At 57.6% G+C, this 17,648-nt stretch overlaps 2 protein-coding genes across 2 annotated transcripts; one reads left to right on the top strand and one right to left on the bottom strand.

Moving 5' to 3' along the window:
• Nucleotides 1-4,526: 4,526 nt before the first annotated feature.
• SIGMAR1 (sigma non-opioid intracellular receptor 1) lies at nt 4,527-9,178 on the bottom strand. Its single transcript, XM_062018473.1, has 4 exons — nt 9,010-9,178; nt 8,226-8,426; nt 6,239-6,331; nt 4,527-5,941 (listed from the first exon to the last, which is right to left on the bottom strand). The coding sequence occupies exons 1-4, from the start codon at nt 9,155-9,157 to the stop codon at nt 5,715-5,717; spliced, it is 669 nt and encodes a 222-aa protein (XP_061874457.1). The 5' UTR covers nt 9,158-9,178; the 3' UTR covers nt 4,527-5,714.
• A 97-nt stretch (nt 9,179-9,275) lies between these two features.
• Nucleotides 9,276-12,898, top strand: GALT (galactose-1-phosphate uridylyltransferase). Its single transcript, XM_062018413.1, has 11 exons — nt 9,276-9,354; nt 9,651-9,820; nt 9,909-9,984; nt 10,105-10,153; nt 10,375-10,504; nt 10,781-10,837; nt 11,160-11,282; nt 11,430-11,562; nt 12,042-12,125; nt 12,218-12,372; nt 12,473-12,898. Exons 1-11 carry the CDS (start codon nt 9,300-9,302, stop codon nt 12,635-12,637), a joined length of 1,197 nt encoding a protein of 398 aa, XP_061874397.1. The 5' UTR covers nt 9,276-9,299; the 3' UTR covers nt 12,638-12,898.
• The last annotated feature ends 4,750 nt before the right edge of the window (nt 12,899-17,648 follow it).

The following is a 17,648-nucleotide window of genomic DNA, read 5'->3' as shown; positions in this document are numbered from 1 at the left end:
GGCTTCCTCACCAGCATTTCTGGAGAAACTACCCCTGGTCCAGCCGTGGTGCTGGTGACCCCCTGGGCTGTTCCTGGCAGGCTGGTGGCCCCCGCCATGGCGCAGCATCCTCGCTAGACCGGCTCTCCTGGAAAAAACGAGCCCCTTCACCGGGAGAGCAGGGCAGCTCCCGACCCCTCAGGGCCCCAAGACACTGTTTATCTTTGCGCAGGAGATAAAGCAGCTGTCAGCCATCCCATCTTGGGGCAGGACAGCTGTAGCTCGCACTGGCCCATCCCATCCCACCGCAGCATGGGTAGGGACCTCCCGGTGCTCACCAGCCCCTCTGAGCATCAGTTTGTGTCTGACTGACCTTCCTGCTGAATTGTCCCTGGGAAGATATGATCCAGCCTCATTTCAGAGAGACTCACAGGGCCACCTGCACCCCTGGGACTCGTTCCACAGGTCCCCATTGCAGATGGCTCCGGCTTATCCTCCCGGTGCTGCTGCGTTGCATCCCTTCACCGGCTTGTGCCTTGTTTCCTGCATGCTGGGGTGAGGAGAGAGCTGGGGCTGAAGGCTGGACTGGGTGCAATGAGTCAGACTTGGCGGTGTTCTGTGGCCCAGCAGAAACTCAGGTGTTTGGGAAAGATCCCCTCCTCCAAGGCAGAGGGGTTGGTGTGCTTGGATCAATGTAGCACCCAGGGGTGGGGGATGTGGACAGGGTGCATAGTGGGAGCACCAAGGTCTGCATGGCCACCAAAGGACCTGGCCCAGCTGGATCAGCATGACTCAGTTCTTCCCTAGAGCCTCCACAGTGTCAACAGCAGCTCTGGGGCTCTGCACATGTGTCATGATGTGTGTCTGTTCTCAGGCTGTCCTCAGGGCAGTGAGTGGGACTGTGTCCCCTCCACCCTTCCACTCGGCACTGCCAGAGTCTGGCGACACTCCTAGCTGGAGAGAAAGAGAAATCCCCCAGACAAATGGCTATCGATGGCTGCAGTGGAGGCGGCACAGATAGATACTGGAGGTATAGATGGGCACAGCAGACAGCGGAGCAGATTGAGAGATACTCGGAGCAGAGAGATACGATACCGCAGGAGGAATCGGGAGATAGATCCTACGGGCTGATCAATACTCACTGCATGTGGAGGGACAGCAAGATAGAGCGAGCTGCAGAGGGAAGGTGTTTGGTGGGCAGCGATGTGCATTTGTCCTGGAGATGGCTCTGGGGAGATGCTGCTCGTGGTTGCTTCAGCTGGGGCTGAGACAGAGCCAGACCCACGGTGCAGGGGGCTGTGGCTGTCTCCTCGCCTGTCTCCAGCAACCCCACGTGGGTCTGGTGTCCTCTGAGGTGCCCTGGGGCCTCACCTGGCCTCTGGGTACCAAAGGGTGTCCTGGTCACATCCCCTGGCCCTACCCCCTAAGGGCGTCCTGGAAGATGCTGTGTGTGTGGGCAGTCAGTGGGGAAACAGACAGCTTCAGTGGGGAAACAGACAGCTTCAATGTGAGCCCTGGCCCTGGTGCGGGGCTGTGCTGGAGCTGGGTGATGGCAGATGAGTTCTTGTCCAGTGTCTTAGTTTCTTCGTGAGAACCAAATGATTACAAGCCACGGGGAGCTGCATCAGTCCAGAACGGCCTTGGACATGGATGAGGAGAGGGGAGGAAGGAGCAGATGCTGCAAGATCCTGCGGGATACTCGGATCCGGGACCTTTGTCTCATCTGCAGGTCACTGGGCACGCTTTATCTGCTCCTTAACACCTGTCTTGAAGGAGAGGGCTGCTTTTTGTGACCCTTGAATGCCTGCCACTGTCCCTTCTCAGTGTTGGGATGGGGACAATCCCTCTTGCTGCAGCAGAACGGCCAAGGCTCGTCGGGCCCAGCACAGCTCCATCCTGGTGGCGCTTGCTCAAGTCAGACCGTGCTAGCTGCTTTTTCTGCCAAGCACATCCCAGCTCAGCTGGGGATGGTGCGGAAGGTACCCCCAAAGCAGGCCTCATCCCCGCCAGGCTGGGGGGGGATCCCCCGCCGGTGATGGAGTTATTGACACGGGCGGTACGGAAAACACTGCTGAGATTGTTCACACTAATGTTATTTAGCAGCAATATTTCCGTAATAAAAGAAATCAATGGGCAAGAGAAAAGACCTGTCCACAGCTTTGATTTTCTCATTTTAATGGCATACTTATTTACTCCCACCAGCGTGCCCATTGGATTTTCATTACGCGGCCTTCGCTGTAAGTGGAGCGGTATTGATACGAGCTGCTGAGTTAGCGCCTTCCTGCGCGGGCCAGCGCGGGACTGCTCCTCTTCCTCTCTCAACCCCAGGCAAAGGGCATGGTGTGGGGCCAGGGCAGCCTCGCAGCCCCTGGGAATACATACACGCACACGGACTGCCCGTGGGCATGGACACAGCTCTATCTGGTTGTACTGCTTGTGGTGCACACTTGTCTTGACTCCACGGGCTGTCCTGGTACCAGCTGTGATGGAGCTAACTTCCTCCCTAGCAGCTGGGCTGTGTTTTGGATTCGGTGTGAGAATGAAGTCCATAACACACTGATGCTTTTGTTGTTGTTAAGTAGCCCTTATCCTAAGCCAAGAACTTCTCAGTTTCCCATCCTTTGCCAGTGGGCAGGTGCACAAGAAACTGGGGCCAGGGCAGCTGACCCCAACTAGCCAAAAAGCTGTATTCCGTACTATAGGACATCATGGCCAGTACAGAAACCAGGGGGAGCTGGTGGTGAGGGGCAGGTCACAGCTTGGGCATCGGTCAGTGGGTGCTGTGTGAGGCAGCGTAGGCAGAAACAACCACAAAACTATGGACCAAATGCAAAGAGTAAGTTTATTTTCATTATCTCATCAACTGGTCCGGGGAGTCCCCACAGCAGCAGCCAGGCAGAGGCACACGGGCAGGGCTGCAGGCACCGTGAGGCACGGGCCGTGCTCAAGGATCACCCAGCCTGCTGCTGTCTGCACCCGTCTCCCCAGGATCGCACGGCTGCAGCTTCCCACCCTGCTTGGATCTCTCCCACACCAGGGCAGGAATCTCAAACACGTTTAATACAGGCCTCTAAGCCTGCCTCGGGCCTGTGTTGTTTGAACACGGATGTTCTACTCCTCTGATGCACAAGGGCAGACAACAATTAGAGTATGTGTATTTTTCTACCCCCCAGCCACAAGTCACTGGAGCGTGTTTGCAGTCCTCCTCGCCCTTCTTCCCGTATTTTCCCACAGGTGGTGAGCAACTGCACTGTGCATCACTTGCCTTTTCACAGACTTTTTCCTCTCTTTTTCTTATATTCTTTCTCATTGCTGTTAATATCTTTTTAATATTATTGTTTTTACTGTGTTATTTTATTTAGTCATTAAACTGTTTCTACCTCAGCCTCAATGAGTTTTACCTTGTGTTCCCACCGATTCTCTTCCCCATCCCGCTAGGAGCAGGAGTAGGTGAGAGGCTGTGTGGTCCTTAGTGGCTGGCTGGGGTTAAACCATGACACAGGCACAGACAGATACACACGACTTCTCCCTGCACACATGCACATACACACGTCCTACCCATATGTACCTGAGCACTTACACATGTGCAATCACTCTAACTGTATAGACAGATGTCCTGTTATATCCAGATACACACATGTGCACACACTTGCGCAACTCCAACCTGTTCTACCTATATATATGCATGCACACACCTACACACACCTACTTGCCCCGCCAAGACACACACGCACACACACACAAAACCATCCTGTTTGCACCTACACACACGTGTATACATGCAGCACTACAGGCTTGGGGCAGAATGGCTCGAGAGCTGGAGAGGAAAAGGACCTGGGGATGTTAATTGACAGGCTGCTGAACACCCAGGGAGGTGGTGGAGTCACCATCCCTAGAGATATTCAAAAGACATATAGCTGAAGTTCTGAGGGATATGGTTTAGTGATGGACTTGGCAGTGTGAGGTGACTGGTTGGACTCAATGATTTTAAAGGTCTTTTTCCCCTGTAATGACTCCATGACTCTGTGATTCTATACATTCTGTCAGCCTGTACACGCACATGCTCACCCGCAGCCTACGCACCCTGTGTTTACCCCCGTGCCCTTCTCATGCTGGAGGCTGCACCCCTGTGTCTGTGTAAAACTCTCAGAAACACCAACCTACACCTGGGTCCATCCACCCTCAGGACCATGTGCCTATCACCATCACTGTCCTCCCCAAGGATGGAGCCCCTGGACTCTCAGATCCCCCATGGAAGCATGGCTCTGGCACTAGCCTGGGCTCTAGGAGTCTAGCAACTGCAGCAGAGAGGAGTAACAGCACCACTTCCTGCAGGTCCTTGTGAGCTGAGGTGGGATTGATCCTGCCCAGCACTGTACTGCCCAGATCCCAGGAGCCCTGTCAGGACAATTCCAGCTTCCCCCGGGAAATCCAGCTACCAGTCAGATCCTTGCCAAGCCCAGAGCCAGTCAGATCCAGCACTGTTCCCCGTGGCAGAGGCTCACCACTCTCCAGAGACTCTCTCAGGCACCCGAGAAGGTGGGATGAACAATTTTATTACCGATATATTACCGATATGTCTTTTCAAGTGCCAAATTAAGAAGCAGCCCATGTGCAGGGCTGACAGTCAGCAGGATGGGGACAGTCCAGAGAGCAGGAGGAGCAACATGCTACAGGCCTGGTGGCCAGGGACACACATGGTAGTTTGGCAGCAGCGCAGAGGTGAAAGCCCTCCACCAAGGAGCAATTCCAGACGGGTCCAGCCGCAGGGCTGCAAACAGCGTCTGCAGCTGGGCTCGGCTGCGGGATCGCGGCACTCCGTTGGCAGTCGGGACCCCACGCCAGGAGCCGAGCAGGGTGGCTGTCCCTGGGGGTCTGGCACACAGCGGAACCGTTTCGAGGAGGGAGGTACCATCCTGAGCTAGTACAGAGGTTTGGGCACCCATGCACACTGTGTGCATGGCCCAGAGGCCACTCAGAATGGGCTCTCAGTTAAGGCGACAGACGGTGGCTATCCCCACTGGGAGAGACTGCAGGGAGGGGACTGTGGGAAAGGAGCTCTTTTCCAGCCCTGAGGCAAATGACACACTGGGGACTAGGAGGCACCTCCAGTACAGAGGCTGGGCATCCCCCCAGTGCACACCGTGCCTCATGCCAGCGTGACATGGTGTGCTGCCAATTCACATCAGCAGAGCCAGAGCTAGGGGAGGGACGCTGCCAGCTGGACATGGCGCCCTGTGCTGGCTGCAGCCCCGGCAGACTGCCAGCAAGATGGGGAACTTCTCAGTTGACCTTTACGAAGGGTGCCCTGGCCGGGCTCACTCTGTGCACCCTGCCTCGAGGGCTCCATCCTCCACCTGATGTCTCAGGTGATGCAGAAATTTTGCCAGGTCTAGGGACAGCCAACTTCAGCCCCTCTCCCACTGCATGCTGAGGGCACACAGGTGTTCATACCCTGCAAGGCATCTCCAGCCCTGAGGGATGGGAAAACATGACATGGCTCTGATGAAACTCAGGAGAGGCAGGTACTAAAGGGAACTGGTGGTCTCTGTTGCTGTGACCACCACAGTCCCTCTGCTGGCCCATGGGGAAGGACAGAATAATCTGTTCTGACAGAACAGGGAGGGGTCTCCTGCTGCCTCTGCTAGAGCCTGGTCTTGGGGAGGAAGAAAAGGGTGGAAGGCTGGGAGGAGAAGAGTCAGCCATGCCCAGCTGGGCACCCCAGCAAGCTGGCCTCAGCAGCCCAAGGTGCTGAAGAAGGCATTGGCTTCCAGGAGCAGGCCCTTGGCATAGACACGCAGGGTGTAGAAGAGGGTGACGAAGTCCTGAGTGCTGAAAAGGGTGTCAGCCAGGGCAAAGGCAAGTGTGGATGGGATGAAGCCCCGTCCATACTCCACCATCCAGGTGCCTGCACTCCACTGCACTGATGTGGCTTCTCCAGCCTGGTGCACGATGGTGTCCCCTGCCGACACACAAACAACCAGCACAGCTCCAGCAGCTGTTCTTCATCATGCCCAAAGAGGAGATGCGTGGGCTAAGCACCCCAACTCCTCCCCAGTCTTGCTCACTTTTCCCTTACTGGCACCCAGTAGGAAGCTGGGATGTGCCTCTGAGGACACAAACCGCCCATTCCTCAGCTCTTGGCTGCTGCCAGGCGGAAGGCAGAGGCTCTGTGACAGCGGAGGATCAGGCTGCAGAGTGGCTGTGCCCCAGGATGTGGATGCAGTGCTTCCTGCAGTGCCACGGCTCCTGCGCTTACCTGGATAGTAGATCTCACTTCTGGTGGTCCCCTCCTTCCACTGCCGGAATGTCCCCGAGATGACAGTGTCAGAGATATCCGCCCAGTACCGACCTGCGGGAGGACAGGCAGTGCTGGCTTGGAGCACTCTACAGGGAAAGCTCAGGAGCCCAGGTCTGAACTGTGGGGCAGCCCTTCAGGGTTAGGATGCTGTCATGGTTTGACACGACAGCCTTTTCTGGTAAGGGGGAAGGGGCTGTAAAGACGGCTCCTGTGAGAAGCTGGTCGCAACTCTCCCCAGCTCAGAGCCAGACCCACTGCTGGGGCTGAGCCAATTAGACGCCTCCACGATCACTTTTTAAGAAGAAGCCAGAAGAGGAGGTTTCTTCCTCCATCTTCTTCCTTCTTCTGTCCCTTCTTCTGGTTGGTGGTGGTACAAGGAGTAGGAACAATGAGAGAAACAACCATGCGGACTCCAAGGTCTGTGAGGAAGGAGAGGAGGAGGTGTGCTGGAGCAGAGGCTCCCCTGCATTCTATGGAGAGACCTGGTGAAGCTGAGATTTATTTTCATTTTTTAAAGACCCCACATCAGCGGCACAGACTCATTTTTATAATGACCCTGTATCAGGGGCAGAGACTCATTTTCCTAAAGCTGGCCCCAGACCAGGGGCAGCCATTCACTTCATTAGAGGCCTCAAGCCAGGGACAGTGACTACGGCCGGAGGAGGCCGTGTCCCATGGGAGGGACCCAACCACTTCACTGCAGACCCCGAGCCAGGGGCAGTGATTTTCTTCTTTAAAACTATGGCTGGAAGAGGCCATGTCCCGAAGGAGGGACCCTTTATCACTATGGCTGGAGCGGGCCGTGTCCCGAAGGAGAGACCCTTTATCACTATGGCTGGAGCAGGCCGTGTCCCAAGGAAGGGACCCAATATCCACAGCTGTAACTGTGGGGAGGAACCCACGACAAAGCAGCTCATTAAACTTATGCCCAGAAGAGGCCTTGTCCTGAGAGAGGGACCCTGTAACTGCAGAAACTGCAACTGTGGCGAAGAATCCATGCCAGAGACATTCACCAAGGACTGTGTCCCGGGGCAGGAACCCCGTGTTGGAGCAGGGGAAGAATGCCAGCAGTTGTCCTCATCTGAGCAGACAGAAGCAGCAGAGCCCATCTGTGAGATACTGACCACATCCCCCATTCCCTGCCCCCCTGAGCCGCTGAGGGGGGAGGAGGTAGAGATATCGGGAGCAGTGAGCTGGGCCTGGGACGAAAGGAGGGATGGGGGAGGGAGATCTTAAAGTGCTGGTTGTAATTTTCTCATCATTCTACTCCCTTTTTGCTTTTATTTCGTTCTGTTTCTTGTAGAATAAACTTTCCCGCTTTCCTCTCTAAGTCGAGTACTGGAGTCTGTTTGGCCCTGAATCGTAACTGGCAGGGAGCCCTCCCTGCCCTTGTCTCAATCCACAACAATCTTGCTTATCTTTTTACTCCCATTTTGCTGGGGCCTCTGCCATCCTAACGAGGGTGGGGGTGAACGGGGGCACCGAGCGAGAGACTGTCATGGTGCTGCTGCCCTAGCTGGGCCAAACCATGACAGATGCCGGTCCAATGGCCTTGACACACTGAGAAGCTCAGGCTGCCTGTGTAACTGGCCATACAGCACAGGCTGCTCAGTGTCCTTAAGCCCCACTGCTTCCAGCATCTTTGGCATTCACTCCCTGCTGAAGCATCAGGAGACATGCTGCCCGCCACTGCCTGCCAGCTGGATGCGGCGAGTCCTGGACACACAACATGGCATGCACAGGGACTTGCAGGAGCTGCAGGACATCCACCACAGCGCCTGGTCTCCACACAAAGGGCTTTTCCAGCATCGTGCGCCTCATAAAAGAGTTGGAGTGGTGGGCTCCTACCCCAGGCACACCACAGCTGGGGCAGCTAGACCCAAATGAGTGGACTGGGAAGAGCCCAGAGAAAGCCCCTGCCCACCAGCCCTGTCACCCCGCTTACCCGAGTGTCCCACAGTGTCAACAGCTGTCCCAAAGAGCAGCACGTACTCGGTGAGTGAGGCGTGTAGGAGGCACATAGAGCCCATCCACCCGCCTGCATTCACGAACACCCACTGCAGGTCCTCATCTGGCAGGATGTGGCCTGGGTGCTTCTTCCGTAGCTCCACGATGATCTTGGAGAAGGCCAGCTCATGGTCCAGCCCTGCAGCACCCAGGTTCACCGTGAGTCCCGAGCGCAGAGCAAGCTCTGACAGCCTCCTGCCCTAAATCCCCTCCACAGGTGCTGGGCCTTACGGGAGACCCAAGCAAGGAGCCAGCAGTCCTACCCTTATCACGTGCAGCTCCCCCGCTTCGACCGGACCGTGCACCCTGTGCCTTACGGTGCCAGCTCTCCCGTCCAAGCCCTGTCTGGGGGGTCAGTTCCACCCCTAATCCCGCCTGGGTCTTGGTGCCCCGATATGGCCCGGCCCCAGCACCGAGAGAGACGCCTTGACCCCGGGTTCTGCGCCAGCTAAGCCGGGTGATGCTGCTGCTCCCGTCTCCATCCCCGCTTTGCTCCAGTCCCATTCCCAGTCCTGCTGCCCCCACGGCCCCTCTCAGACCCGCCCCGCGCCGTACCGGAACCTCCTCCTCCGCGCATCCCCGCGCCGGTCCCCTCCCGAGCCCGGGCCGCCGTGCTTTCTCCACGGACACTCTCCTCACGCTGGGTCCGGCTCCCCGTTCCCACCCCTCCTCGTTCCTGCACCCCCCCCGCCCCGCTCCCACGCCCGGTGGGGCCCGCGTACCCGCGTGGTGCCGGGCGAGCTGTGCGATCTCAGCGGGGGTGAACTCGTACCGTTTGGAGGCCAGCCAGCCCCGCAGTCCCTGCAGCGCCAGCGCCAGGGCGCCCAGCGCCAGCCCGACCCTCAGCGCCCGCCGCCCCGCCGCCCCCATGCCGCCCGTCTGCCGCCGCGGGCACACGCTCCGCCTCGGGCCGCCCCACGCCATGCCCGCCCCGGCCCGGCCCCGCGGCGGCCCTGCGCCGGCGCCGCGCGGGGTGGGGGGCGGAGCGGGGCCCGGAGCTTCCGGGAGCGGGATGGAGCCGGCGGCGGCGCCGGCGCGGGAGCGAGGCCGTGGCTTCTGCGCCAGCGGTACGGCGCGGGGCCGCCTCCCCCCGCACACCCCCTGCGGGCCCCCCGGCGTGGCCCAGGCCTGCCCCAGGACGCGGGGTCTTCGAGGGCCCTCCTTACCCCGGGCCGGGGGGTGGCCACTCGCCTTCCCCACCTACGCCCGCCCCCGCGACGCGGGAAGGGGGTGAAGCAGCAGGCGGGGTCACAGACGGGGTGCGAAGGGAAGGGGCACGGTGGGGGTGCCCAGTCCGCCGGGCAGGGGGAGTCTGCACCCCGAACGCCTCCCTCGCAGACGGCTCTCTCCTCTGTCTCCGCAGAGCACCAGCACACTCGTTACAACCCGCTGCGGGACGACTGGGTGCTGGTGTCGGCCCACCGGGTGAAGCGGCCGTGGCAGGGGCAGCTGGAGAAGCCACCTCCCGAAGATGTGCCCCGCTGGGACCCCAGCAACCCCCTCTGCCCCGGGGCCACTCGGGCCAATGGCGAGGTACCGCCCAGGGCACAGGCATCCGTGCTCCCCACACTGCCCTCCCCACACCGCCCTGTCTCCCTCTGATCCCCTCTCGCTCCGGCAGGTGAACCCGCAGTATGAGAGCACCTTTGTGTTCCCAAATGACTTCCCTGCGCTGCAGCCTGATGCCCCTGAGCCTGGTAACTTCTGGGGGGAGAGCAGGGGACCTCCAGGCTCATGTCCTGGGAGGGGCTGCAGAGTGGGTTGGAGTGCGTAGGTGTTGGCCCAGCACCCTCTCCGTCCTCACTCTCCTTCACCAGGTGACAGCGATCACCCCTTGTTTCGAGCTGCAGCAGCACGGGGTATGTGGTAAGTACCTCCGTGGCTCTGGGGGGGTCTGGGCTACAATGTTGGCCAAGACCCACGAGATGAAGCTGGACTGAGCCTGTGACTCCTTGTGGTGCACACCCCCTCTATTTTAAGGGCACGTGAGAGTCTCAGCCTGGTCCCTTGCTCCACCGTGCACAATAAGGCCATGGGTGTCCCTAGAGAATGCCCCACAGTCACAGCCACGTGTATCTCCTCTACAGCAAGGTGATGTGCTTCCACCCCTGGTCGGACCTGACGCTGCCCCTCATGTCCCTGGCAGAGATCCGGGCTGTCATCGACGCGTGGGCAGAGCTGGCGGCTGAGCTGGGTGCCTCTTACCCATGGGTGCAGGTCTGAGGCTGGTGGGGGCTGCCTTTCTCTCCCTGCCCTGGAGGTCTTGGGTGGAGGCAGGGGTCCAGGGCTGGGTGCTCTGTCAGCACCTGGTTTTGCAACCATCCCAGTTGTATGTGGGACCCCTGTTCCTCCGTCCTGCCCCTTGAGCCTTTCCAGGGGATGTGAGGCTGTGCTTGCCTGGGGTATGCTTGCCTGGTGTGCAGGGGACACCATGCCAGCCCGCAGCAGGGACCCTGGGGCTGGGACCTGCTGATTGCACCTCTTCCTCCGCAGATCTTCGAGAACAAGGGAGCGATGATGGGCTGCTCCAACCCGCACCCCCACTGCCAGGTGAGGCTGTCCCACCCATGACCTGGCTGTTAACTGTGGGTGACCCTACAACAAACGCATGTGGGGAGTGCGAATGCAAATCCCCTGGTCGAAAAGCTTTTCGCAGCGAGAGGTGCTCCTTTGCCTGCCCTGTCACCTCCCCTCCTGGGGACTGTCCTTTGCTCTTGTTGCCTCCCCTCTTGGCGACTGTCCCTTGTGGCTGCCACACGTTGGACTCTCCACCGGGTGGCAGCACGGACCTGCAGATGGGCAGTGTGGCTGGGGCACCCCTGCCGAATTGCGGTCCAGGTAGCCCAGCCCTGTTCCCCGATGTCCCTCCCAGGTGTGGGCCAGCAGCTTCCTCCCAAACGAGGCACGGCTGGAGGACCGGACCCAGCGGCAGCACCTGAGCCAGCATGGCGTGCCCATGCTGCTGGAGTACGCCGAGCAGGAGGCTCAGCGAAAGGTGAGGATGTGGCTGCTGGCCGTATGCTTTCCCTTGGAGGGTGTGCTGGGGCAATCCAGACAGCTCCCCAGGAGCAAGGCCTCCAGGAGCACTCATCCCCAGGGCACTGGGGCTGCACGTGTCCCCTCTGAGTGCTGTGTCCCACAGGAGCGGGTGGTGGTGGAGAACGCAGACTGGCTGGTCGTGGTGCCATACTGGGCCACCTGGCCCTACCAGACCCTGCTGCTGCCCCGCCGGCACGTCTGCCGCCTCCAGGATCTCCGCGAGGCCGAGAGGGACAGTGAGTAGCTCCGCACCTCGTTAGCCTCTGCCCCTCATCCTTTGGGCTTGGCCTTTATTAGGAGGCAGCTCTGTGACAGCCTGGCTGGTGCTGGAGGGTCCGTGTCCCCATGGGGTGCATGGTGTTGGGCTCAGCTTGTGGGGGACTGGTGCTCCGTTATGCCAGGACAAGAGCTGGGTGTCCAGGTACAAGGCAGCACTGGTGGGGAACAAGTGTCCTTTCTGGGGTTATGAAGCACATGATGTGTCCCATACTTTTGGAGTGCCAATGGAGGAAGAATGGAGGCTCTTTCTGCCACATTTGCTTGAGCTGTCTGCATGGGTTGGGGTGGGGGGGATCTAGAAGTGCATCTTTCCTGACTATCACTGATGTGTACCCTGGGATGGGTGCTGAGGGTGGCACCCCCCAAGCCTGGCATGCTGCTTGCTCTTGGAGGGGGCTGCCAGCTCGGAGTGTGACTCTCTGGCGCTCTCCTGCAGGCCTGGCCTCCATCATGCAGAGGCTGCTCATCAAGTATGACAACCTCTTCGAAATCTCATTCCCCTACTCCATGGGCTGGCATGGTGAGTGTTGTGGCTCAGGGACCCCTGCAACCCCTCTCATCCACATCTTTGTCCCCTACCTGGAGCTGATGCAGTGTCTGCACCTCTGTCAGGAGCCCCCACGGGCCCCTATCTGGAGGAGGACTGTGGGCACTGGCAGCTCCATGCCCACTACTACCCGCCGCTGCTCCGCTCTGCCACCGTCCGCAAGTTCATGGTGGGCTATGAGATGCTGGCACAGGCCCAGCGCGACCTCACCCCAGAGCAGGTGAGCACAGCTTGGGGAACAGCCGTGGAGAGCTGGGGGCCCATTGCTAGGGCTGATCCTGGGACCAGCTGCTGGTTACTTCTTGTGCTGTGCCCCGCAGGCAGCTGAGCGCCTGAGGAGCCTTCCCGAGCTGCACTACAAGCAGAGGGGACAAGGGGACCTTGTGACGGGGAGCAGTGGAGGCAGCTGTGCTCAGAAACACCAGGGAGAGCAGTCAGATGGGGATGGTGAGAGCCGAGGCCTGGGAACTCTGCGTCACTTGTGAACCTGCTGATCTCCTAACCTCTCCTGAGCCTTGCTGTGGCTTGGCCTGGCTTAGGGATCGGTTTTGCCTCTTGAGGTACACCAGTGCCAATCCTCTGGCATCCTCTGTCTCCTTCCCCATCCCCAGCCTGTCTTCCATCTCTGCAATGTGCTCCTACTCTACCTACCCACTTGATCCTTCTTACTTACCAGCAGCCTTACTGATGGGGCTGGGAGTGCTGCCTGAGCCATGAAGGGGCACAGCCCCCCAGAACAATAAAACCTGGAAGCAAAGTGCCTCTGACTGTGCCCTCGTAGTTCTTGGACCTGGGTGGGAGGTTTGGGGTCTCTGGTGGGGGCTCCCAACTGTTGCAGGGGGAGGAAAGACACCAGAGGCTGGAGGGGATGTGCCAACAGCCGCTTACTGCTGGCTCTTGTGCCTGCCTCTGCATTGCCTCCTCTTTCTCTCCCTGGGGGGAGCTCTGAGCCTGTCTCTGAGCACTGAGCCTCAGGCAGGAGCAGGAAGAAAGGAGGGATGAGTCTGTCCAAGGCTTAGCCAGCTCTTGGGAGAGTGCTGAGGTTTGGCAACCTCACTGCATGTGGGCTGCTGGCTGAGGTGCTTGGGCCTGGAGCTGCTCCACTTCCTCCTCTTTGCCTGGAGCTGCTGGGCTGCAGCCTTCATCCTACCTGCCATGGGTGTTGGGTCTGCTGTGCAGGGCTGCTGAGATGCAGCAACAGGCTGTTTGATCACTAGCCTGGGGACTGCCAGGGGTGTCCAGCTCTGCTCATGGCGTTTCTGCTTCCTTTCCCCATCTGTGTGCCCATTCAGGCTGTGGGTCGGCAGTGGCCCTATCCCTGGGCAGACCTGAAGGGTGCTGCAGCCAGCTCTGTGTTCATCTGCGCTGCAGCCCCTTTCCCTGAGGAAGGCCTGGGACTGTGCAGGGGTAGGCTGTGGTTGGCGATGCAGTACAGCTGATGTGGGGGGATGATCAGTGCCATCTGCCATCACATCTTTGCACAAATAGTTTTATTTGTCACTAAAGAGCCATTCTCATAACCTCTTAATGAGGCCCCTATTCCTGTCAAGTCCTTGAGTGGGCTCCTGGGGGCTAGAAATATTTTGTGAGGTGAGAAATGCTCTCCTACCTACAAGATGACAATTTCTGGAGAGGGCTATGCCCCACTGCCCCATCGCTGTCCATGAGGCTGGGACAGGCAGAAAGGCCTGGCCAATGTGAGGCTCAGAGACAGGCTGGATGCAGCCCTCCTGTGTGCTGACCCCATCCTCCTCCACAGTGACCCCATACCAGAGCTCAAAAGCCACCCCGCCACCCTTTCTCAGGGCTCCCCAGTGCCCAAACATTCTGAGGAGACGGTGGTGGATTTTGGGATGACCCTTGAGCTTGGACCCATCCTTGTACACAGCATCTCTCTGCATGGCATATGGGGTGCCCAGCTGAGAGTCTAGCCTCTTGCAAAATTTTTCTTACCTCCTGGGACAAGCAGTGTCTGTCTGGACTCTGTGACCATCCCCACTGCAGCCTCCATCCTTTCTCATCACAAGTGCCTTTGTGCCCACCTCCCAACTTCCCCACTCTTCCCCAGGGCCCTGGGAAACCATCAATGGATTGGCTTAAATGTGGGAATCCAGACTGGGGCAATTAGCCACTGAACTGGCTGTAACGAAGCTAGTCATCTCCCTACACGCGCGGTTGGCTCTGATTTAACATCCCGCCGGCTCCCAGCCCGGGGTGCAGCGCCTCAGCCCGGGGCTGTAAATGAAACGCGCAGTAAGTCAAGCGATATTAAACTTTACAGTCGCCGTCTTTAAAAGCAAGGCTCTCTCGCTAATAAATCAGAGCAAGTGGGACTGTAAATATTGAGGCAGGATCCATATTGCTTAATTAAACAGTGCCTAATGAACAGTCTGTTTGTTGTGCTGTGATTTAGGGTGGAGGCTGGGGAGGCAGACCGCGCTGAGGAGTGCTGGTACCCGTGCTGGGGTGCCCTCCCTGGCAAAGAGTGGCTGATGGAGTTCAGCTGCTGCTAAAAGAGCTCAGAGGCAGCCTGAGAAATAGAAATATATATGTTTTTTTGCGTTTTTTTGAAAATAAAAATTGAATTCCTCCCTCCAAATCCGAAGCGTTCAGGTTGGGGGGCAGCAGCAGGTGGAGGAGGAGCAGGGGCTGTAGCTGGGTGTAACTGCTCGACCCTGCCTGCATTAGGGCTCCCCCTTCCTCATGACAGACCCTTTTCCTCTTGCCCTGATATTGTTAGCTGGTGTGAGAGGGGTGCGAAAGGCTGCAAGGGTGCAGCAAGCCCTTGCTGTGGCACAGGGAGGCATCGTGCTGATGCAAATGGGGCTGCTGAGAAGGCAAAGGCAATGGGATTGATAGAAACCATCACTGCCGTGCTGTGTAGCCTCTTTTGGTAGTTGTAATCAAAAAGTGACTAGTGGTGAGAAGATGAAAAATGTCTAGCAGGGTGCAGGATGGTGGAGGGTTTGTGCTGTTGCTTCTTGTCTGGGAGCATCCAAGGGAAACTGAGGCCTCGGTATGTGGGGTATCATCCAAGGGATATACCTCGGTGCCATTTCACTTCTACAGAGGAGCTGTTGGAGATCATTGTGGGAAAAGTGTCCCTGCAACAGGGTCACTCATGTCCTGAGCCACTGTACCCCAGAATCAGAGCAAATATATCCTCTGCAATCCCTGCCCTGAGCTGCTCTGGAAGGACAGGCAGGGCAGGCAAGGTGGGGAGTGAAGGGAACTGAGAGGAAGCTCAAGCACAGCGTCAACATGTCAGCAGGCGTGTCCCTGAGCACCTCAGCTATGGGTGTTTTAAATACCTCCAGGGGATGGTGACTCCACCGTCTCCCTGGGCAGCCCTTTCCAATGTTTAACAACCCTCTTGGTGAAAAAGTTCTTCCTCACTCGGTGATGGGGGGTAACTGCTAGAGGCAAGTTCATTACCTTTGATACTGTATCTGTGTCCTGGGCCACTGCAGAGCTGCAGTTCCCAATCCTGCCCATTGCTTTTCCCCTCTCTTGTGGTTTAGGCCCAACAGGGAACAAAAGACCATGATTAGCCTCAAGTACCAAAGACCTGAGGATTGCCAAAGGGCAGGGAGAGCCTAATTGCCACTTAGGGTCCAGGACAAAACAGACCAGGCTAGCGGGCTTGGGGAAGAGAACAGAAAAGAATTTAATGCAACACCAACCAAAGCATAACCATAAAACCCCAAAACATAACCAAAATAAACCAACACAGAGTAGTACAACAATGCAGAGTCCGACCAGCCCTTCAAGAACACCTTCTCCCCACTCCTCCCCTCTTCCCTGGCTCAGAGCCCTGATCCCAGTGTTTTTACCTCCTCCCCTCATGAATGGCCCAGGGCGGCAGGGAGTGGGGGTTTCAGTCAGTCTATTCCTGATGGCTTCTGCCATTTGTCTCTCCTCGAGGCAGGTGGACTCCTCGTGATCCTCCCTGCACGTCTCTGGGATCCCTCACACACACACAGCCCTGCACGGGCTGCTCCTATGTGCATTTATCCCAGAGGCTGCAGCTCCTCTCTGCCTCTCGTGTGGGGCTGCTCTGGGCCCGCAGGCTCCAGCACGGCCTGGGCCATGGCCTCCTCCTCACACAGTCCCTCACGTGTCCGGGTGGGCTCACCCAGAGCTGCTGGTGGCTCTCAGTCCTGCCACGGCCCTGCGTGGGTTGCAGGGGCACAGCTGTGTTCTCACCACAGCTTGCAGAGGGGTCTCTGGTCTAGTGCTTCTTCTTCCTTCTTCCTTCTCTGACTGTGGGGTCCTCCTGGTCTCCTCCATCTTGTATCACTCTTACACCTCCTGCCAGCACTTCAAATTCCTGACCCTAAATAGTGCTGGCAGAGGCGCCAGATTGGCCCAGCCGGGCCGGAGGTGGGTGTGAACCCAGGAGCTGGAGGAGAGTCCAAAAACTCTTTACAGAGTCTTCACTGCAACCCGCTCTCCCTGTTACCAAGCAAAACCAGCTCCTTGCTAAACTATGACACCCTCCTCCCTGCCTTCCAGTGCAGGTGAGACAATAAATATTGAGTGAAGGAAGTTAATCTGTGACCAGAGTGTTTTAATCAAGAAAAAAAGGTATTAGTGCAGGCCTGCTGGCTCCTGCCAAACTGCAGTTTTACTGTCCCTCCTGGTACTGGGTTTATGGCTGTCATTTCATTCCAGTTTTACTGTTGTTTTTTGCCCTTATTGTTGAATTTCTCCTTGTCTGATGCTGCCTGTGACTGAATGTGGCTTTTAGGAATGTAATAAGGAAGGAATTAGTAAATTTTTAGGGAGAAAGAAGAGAAGGAAAGAAGGAAGCAAGGGAGGGAGGCAGGAAGGGAGGAAGGAAAGAATGATGAAGGAAGAAATGGAGGGAGATAGGAAAGAAGGAGGGGAGGAAGGGAAACGATGGAGGTAAAGCTAAATCTCTCCCATTTCCATCTAAAAGACACCATCAGGAGCTTAACATGAAAACAATTAAAAAATTTTAAGCAGATGCTGAACATCCTGGTACCCTGCAGCAGGCTGCTTCATACTGTGAGGCTATCTGCTATGCCAGGAGAATGAAAAACAAAACCCAAACTCTTCTTATACCTTGGCTTAGGTGGACACACAGGAGCATGGGAGCAACCTCTGGGGCAGCAAACAGCATTCAGCTTGTCCCAGGATGCCTTGAGCATCTTTCATGGGCTCAGCAGCTGCCTTGGCAGGGACTTTCCAAAGGGCTTGAGATCATCAGGAAACAATTTTGGGTGCACACAATGGGATGTCTGGATGCTGCCTGCCAGCAGCAGCAGAACTGTGGGCTCTGCATGGGCTTTAGGACAGCAGCTCCAGTGGAGGAATTAAATTTCTTAATCATCTGAGACATGCAGGTATTTAAATACCATCATCACACTACAGCATCCATGTTGTCACTAAGCAGCAGATCCCCCCCCCCCCCCAAAATTTCCTGCTTGCCTGAGGTTGGTGAGCTATCTTTGGGTTTGGCTCTCAGAGATG

This window comes from Colius striatus, chromosome Z, assembly GCF_028858725.1.
Source record: "Colius striatus isolate bColStr4 chromosome Z, bColStr4.1.hap1, whole genome shotgun sequence".
NCBI classification, from domain to species: Eukaryota; Metazoa; Chordata; class Aves; order Coliiformes; family Coliidae; genus Colius; species Colius striatus.
This window is presented reverse-complemented; position numbering and strand designations above follow the sequence as displayed.

Coding starts and splice junctions, on each gene's coding strand:
- SIGMAR1 (XM_062018473.1), bottom strand. CDS start 9,157: ATGGGGGCGGCGGGGCGGCGGGCGCTGAGGGTCGGGCTGGCGCTGGGC. Junction 6,332..8,225: donor TGACACTGTGGGACACTCGG/GTAAGCGGGGTG, acceptor GTCCTCCCGCAG/GTCGGTACTGGGCGGATATC. Junction 5,942..6,238: donor AAGTGAGATCTACTATCCAG/GTAAGCGCAGGA, acceptor GTGTGTCGGCAG/GGGACACCATCGTGCACCAG.
- GALT (XM_062018413.1), top strand. CDS start 9,300: ATGGAGCCGGCGGCGGCGCCGGCGCGGGAGCGAGGCCGTGGCTTCTGC. Junction 9,821..9,908: donor CCACTCGGGCCAATGGCGAG/GTACCGCCCAGG, acceptor TCGCTCCGGCAG/GTGAACCCGCAGTATGAGAG. Junction 11,283..11,429: donor AGCAGGAGGCTCAGCGAAAG/GTGAGGATGTGG, acceptor TGTGTCCCACAG/GAGCGGGTGGTGGTGGAGAA.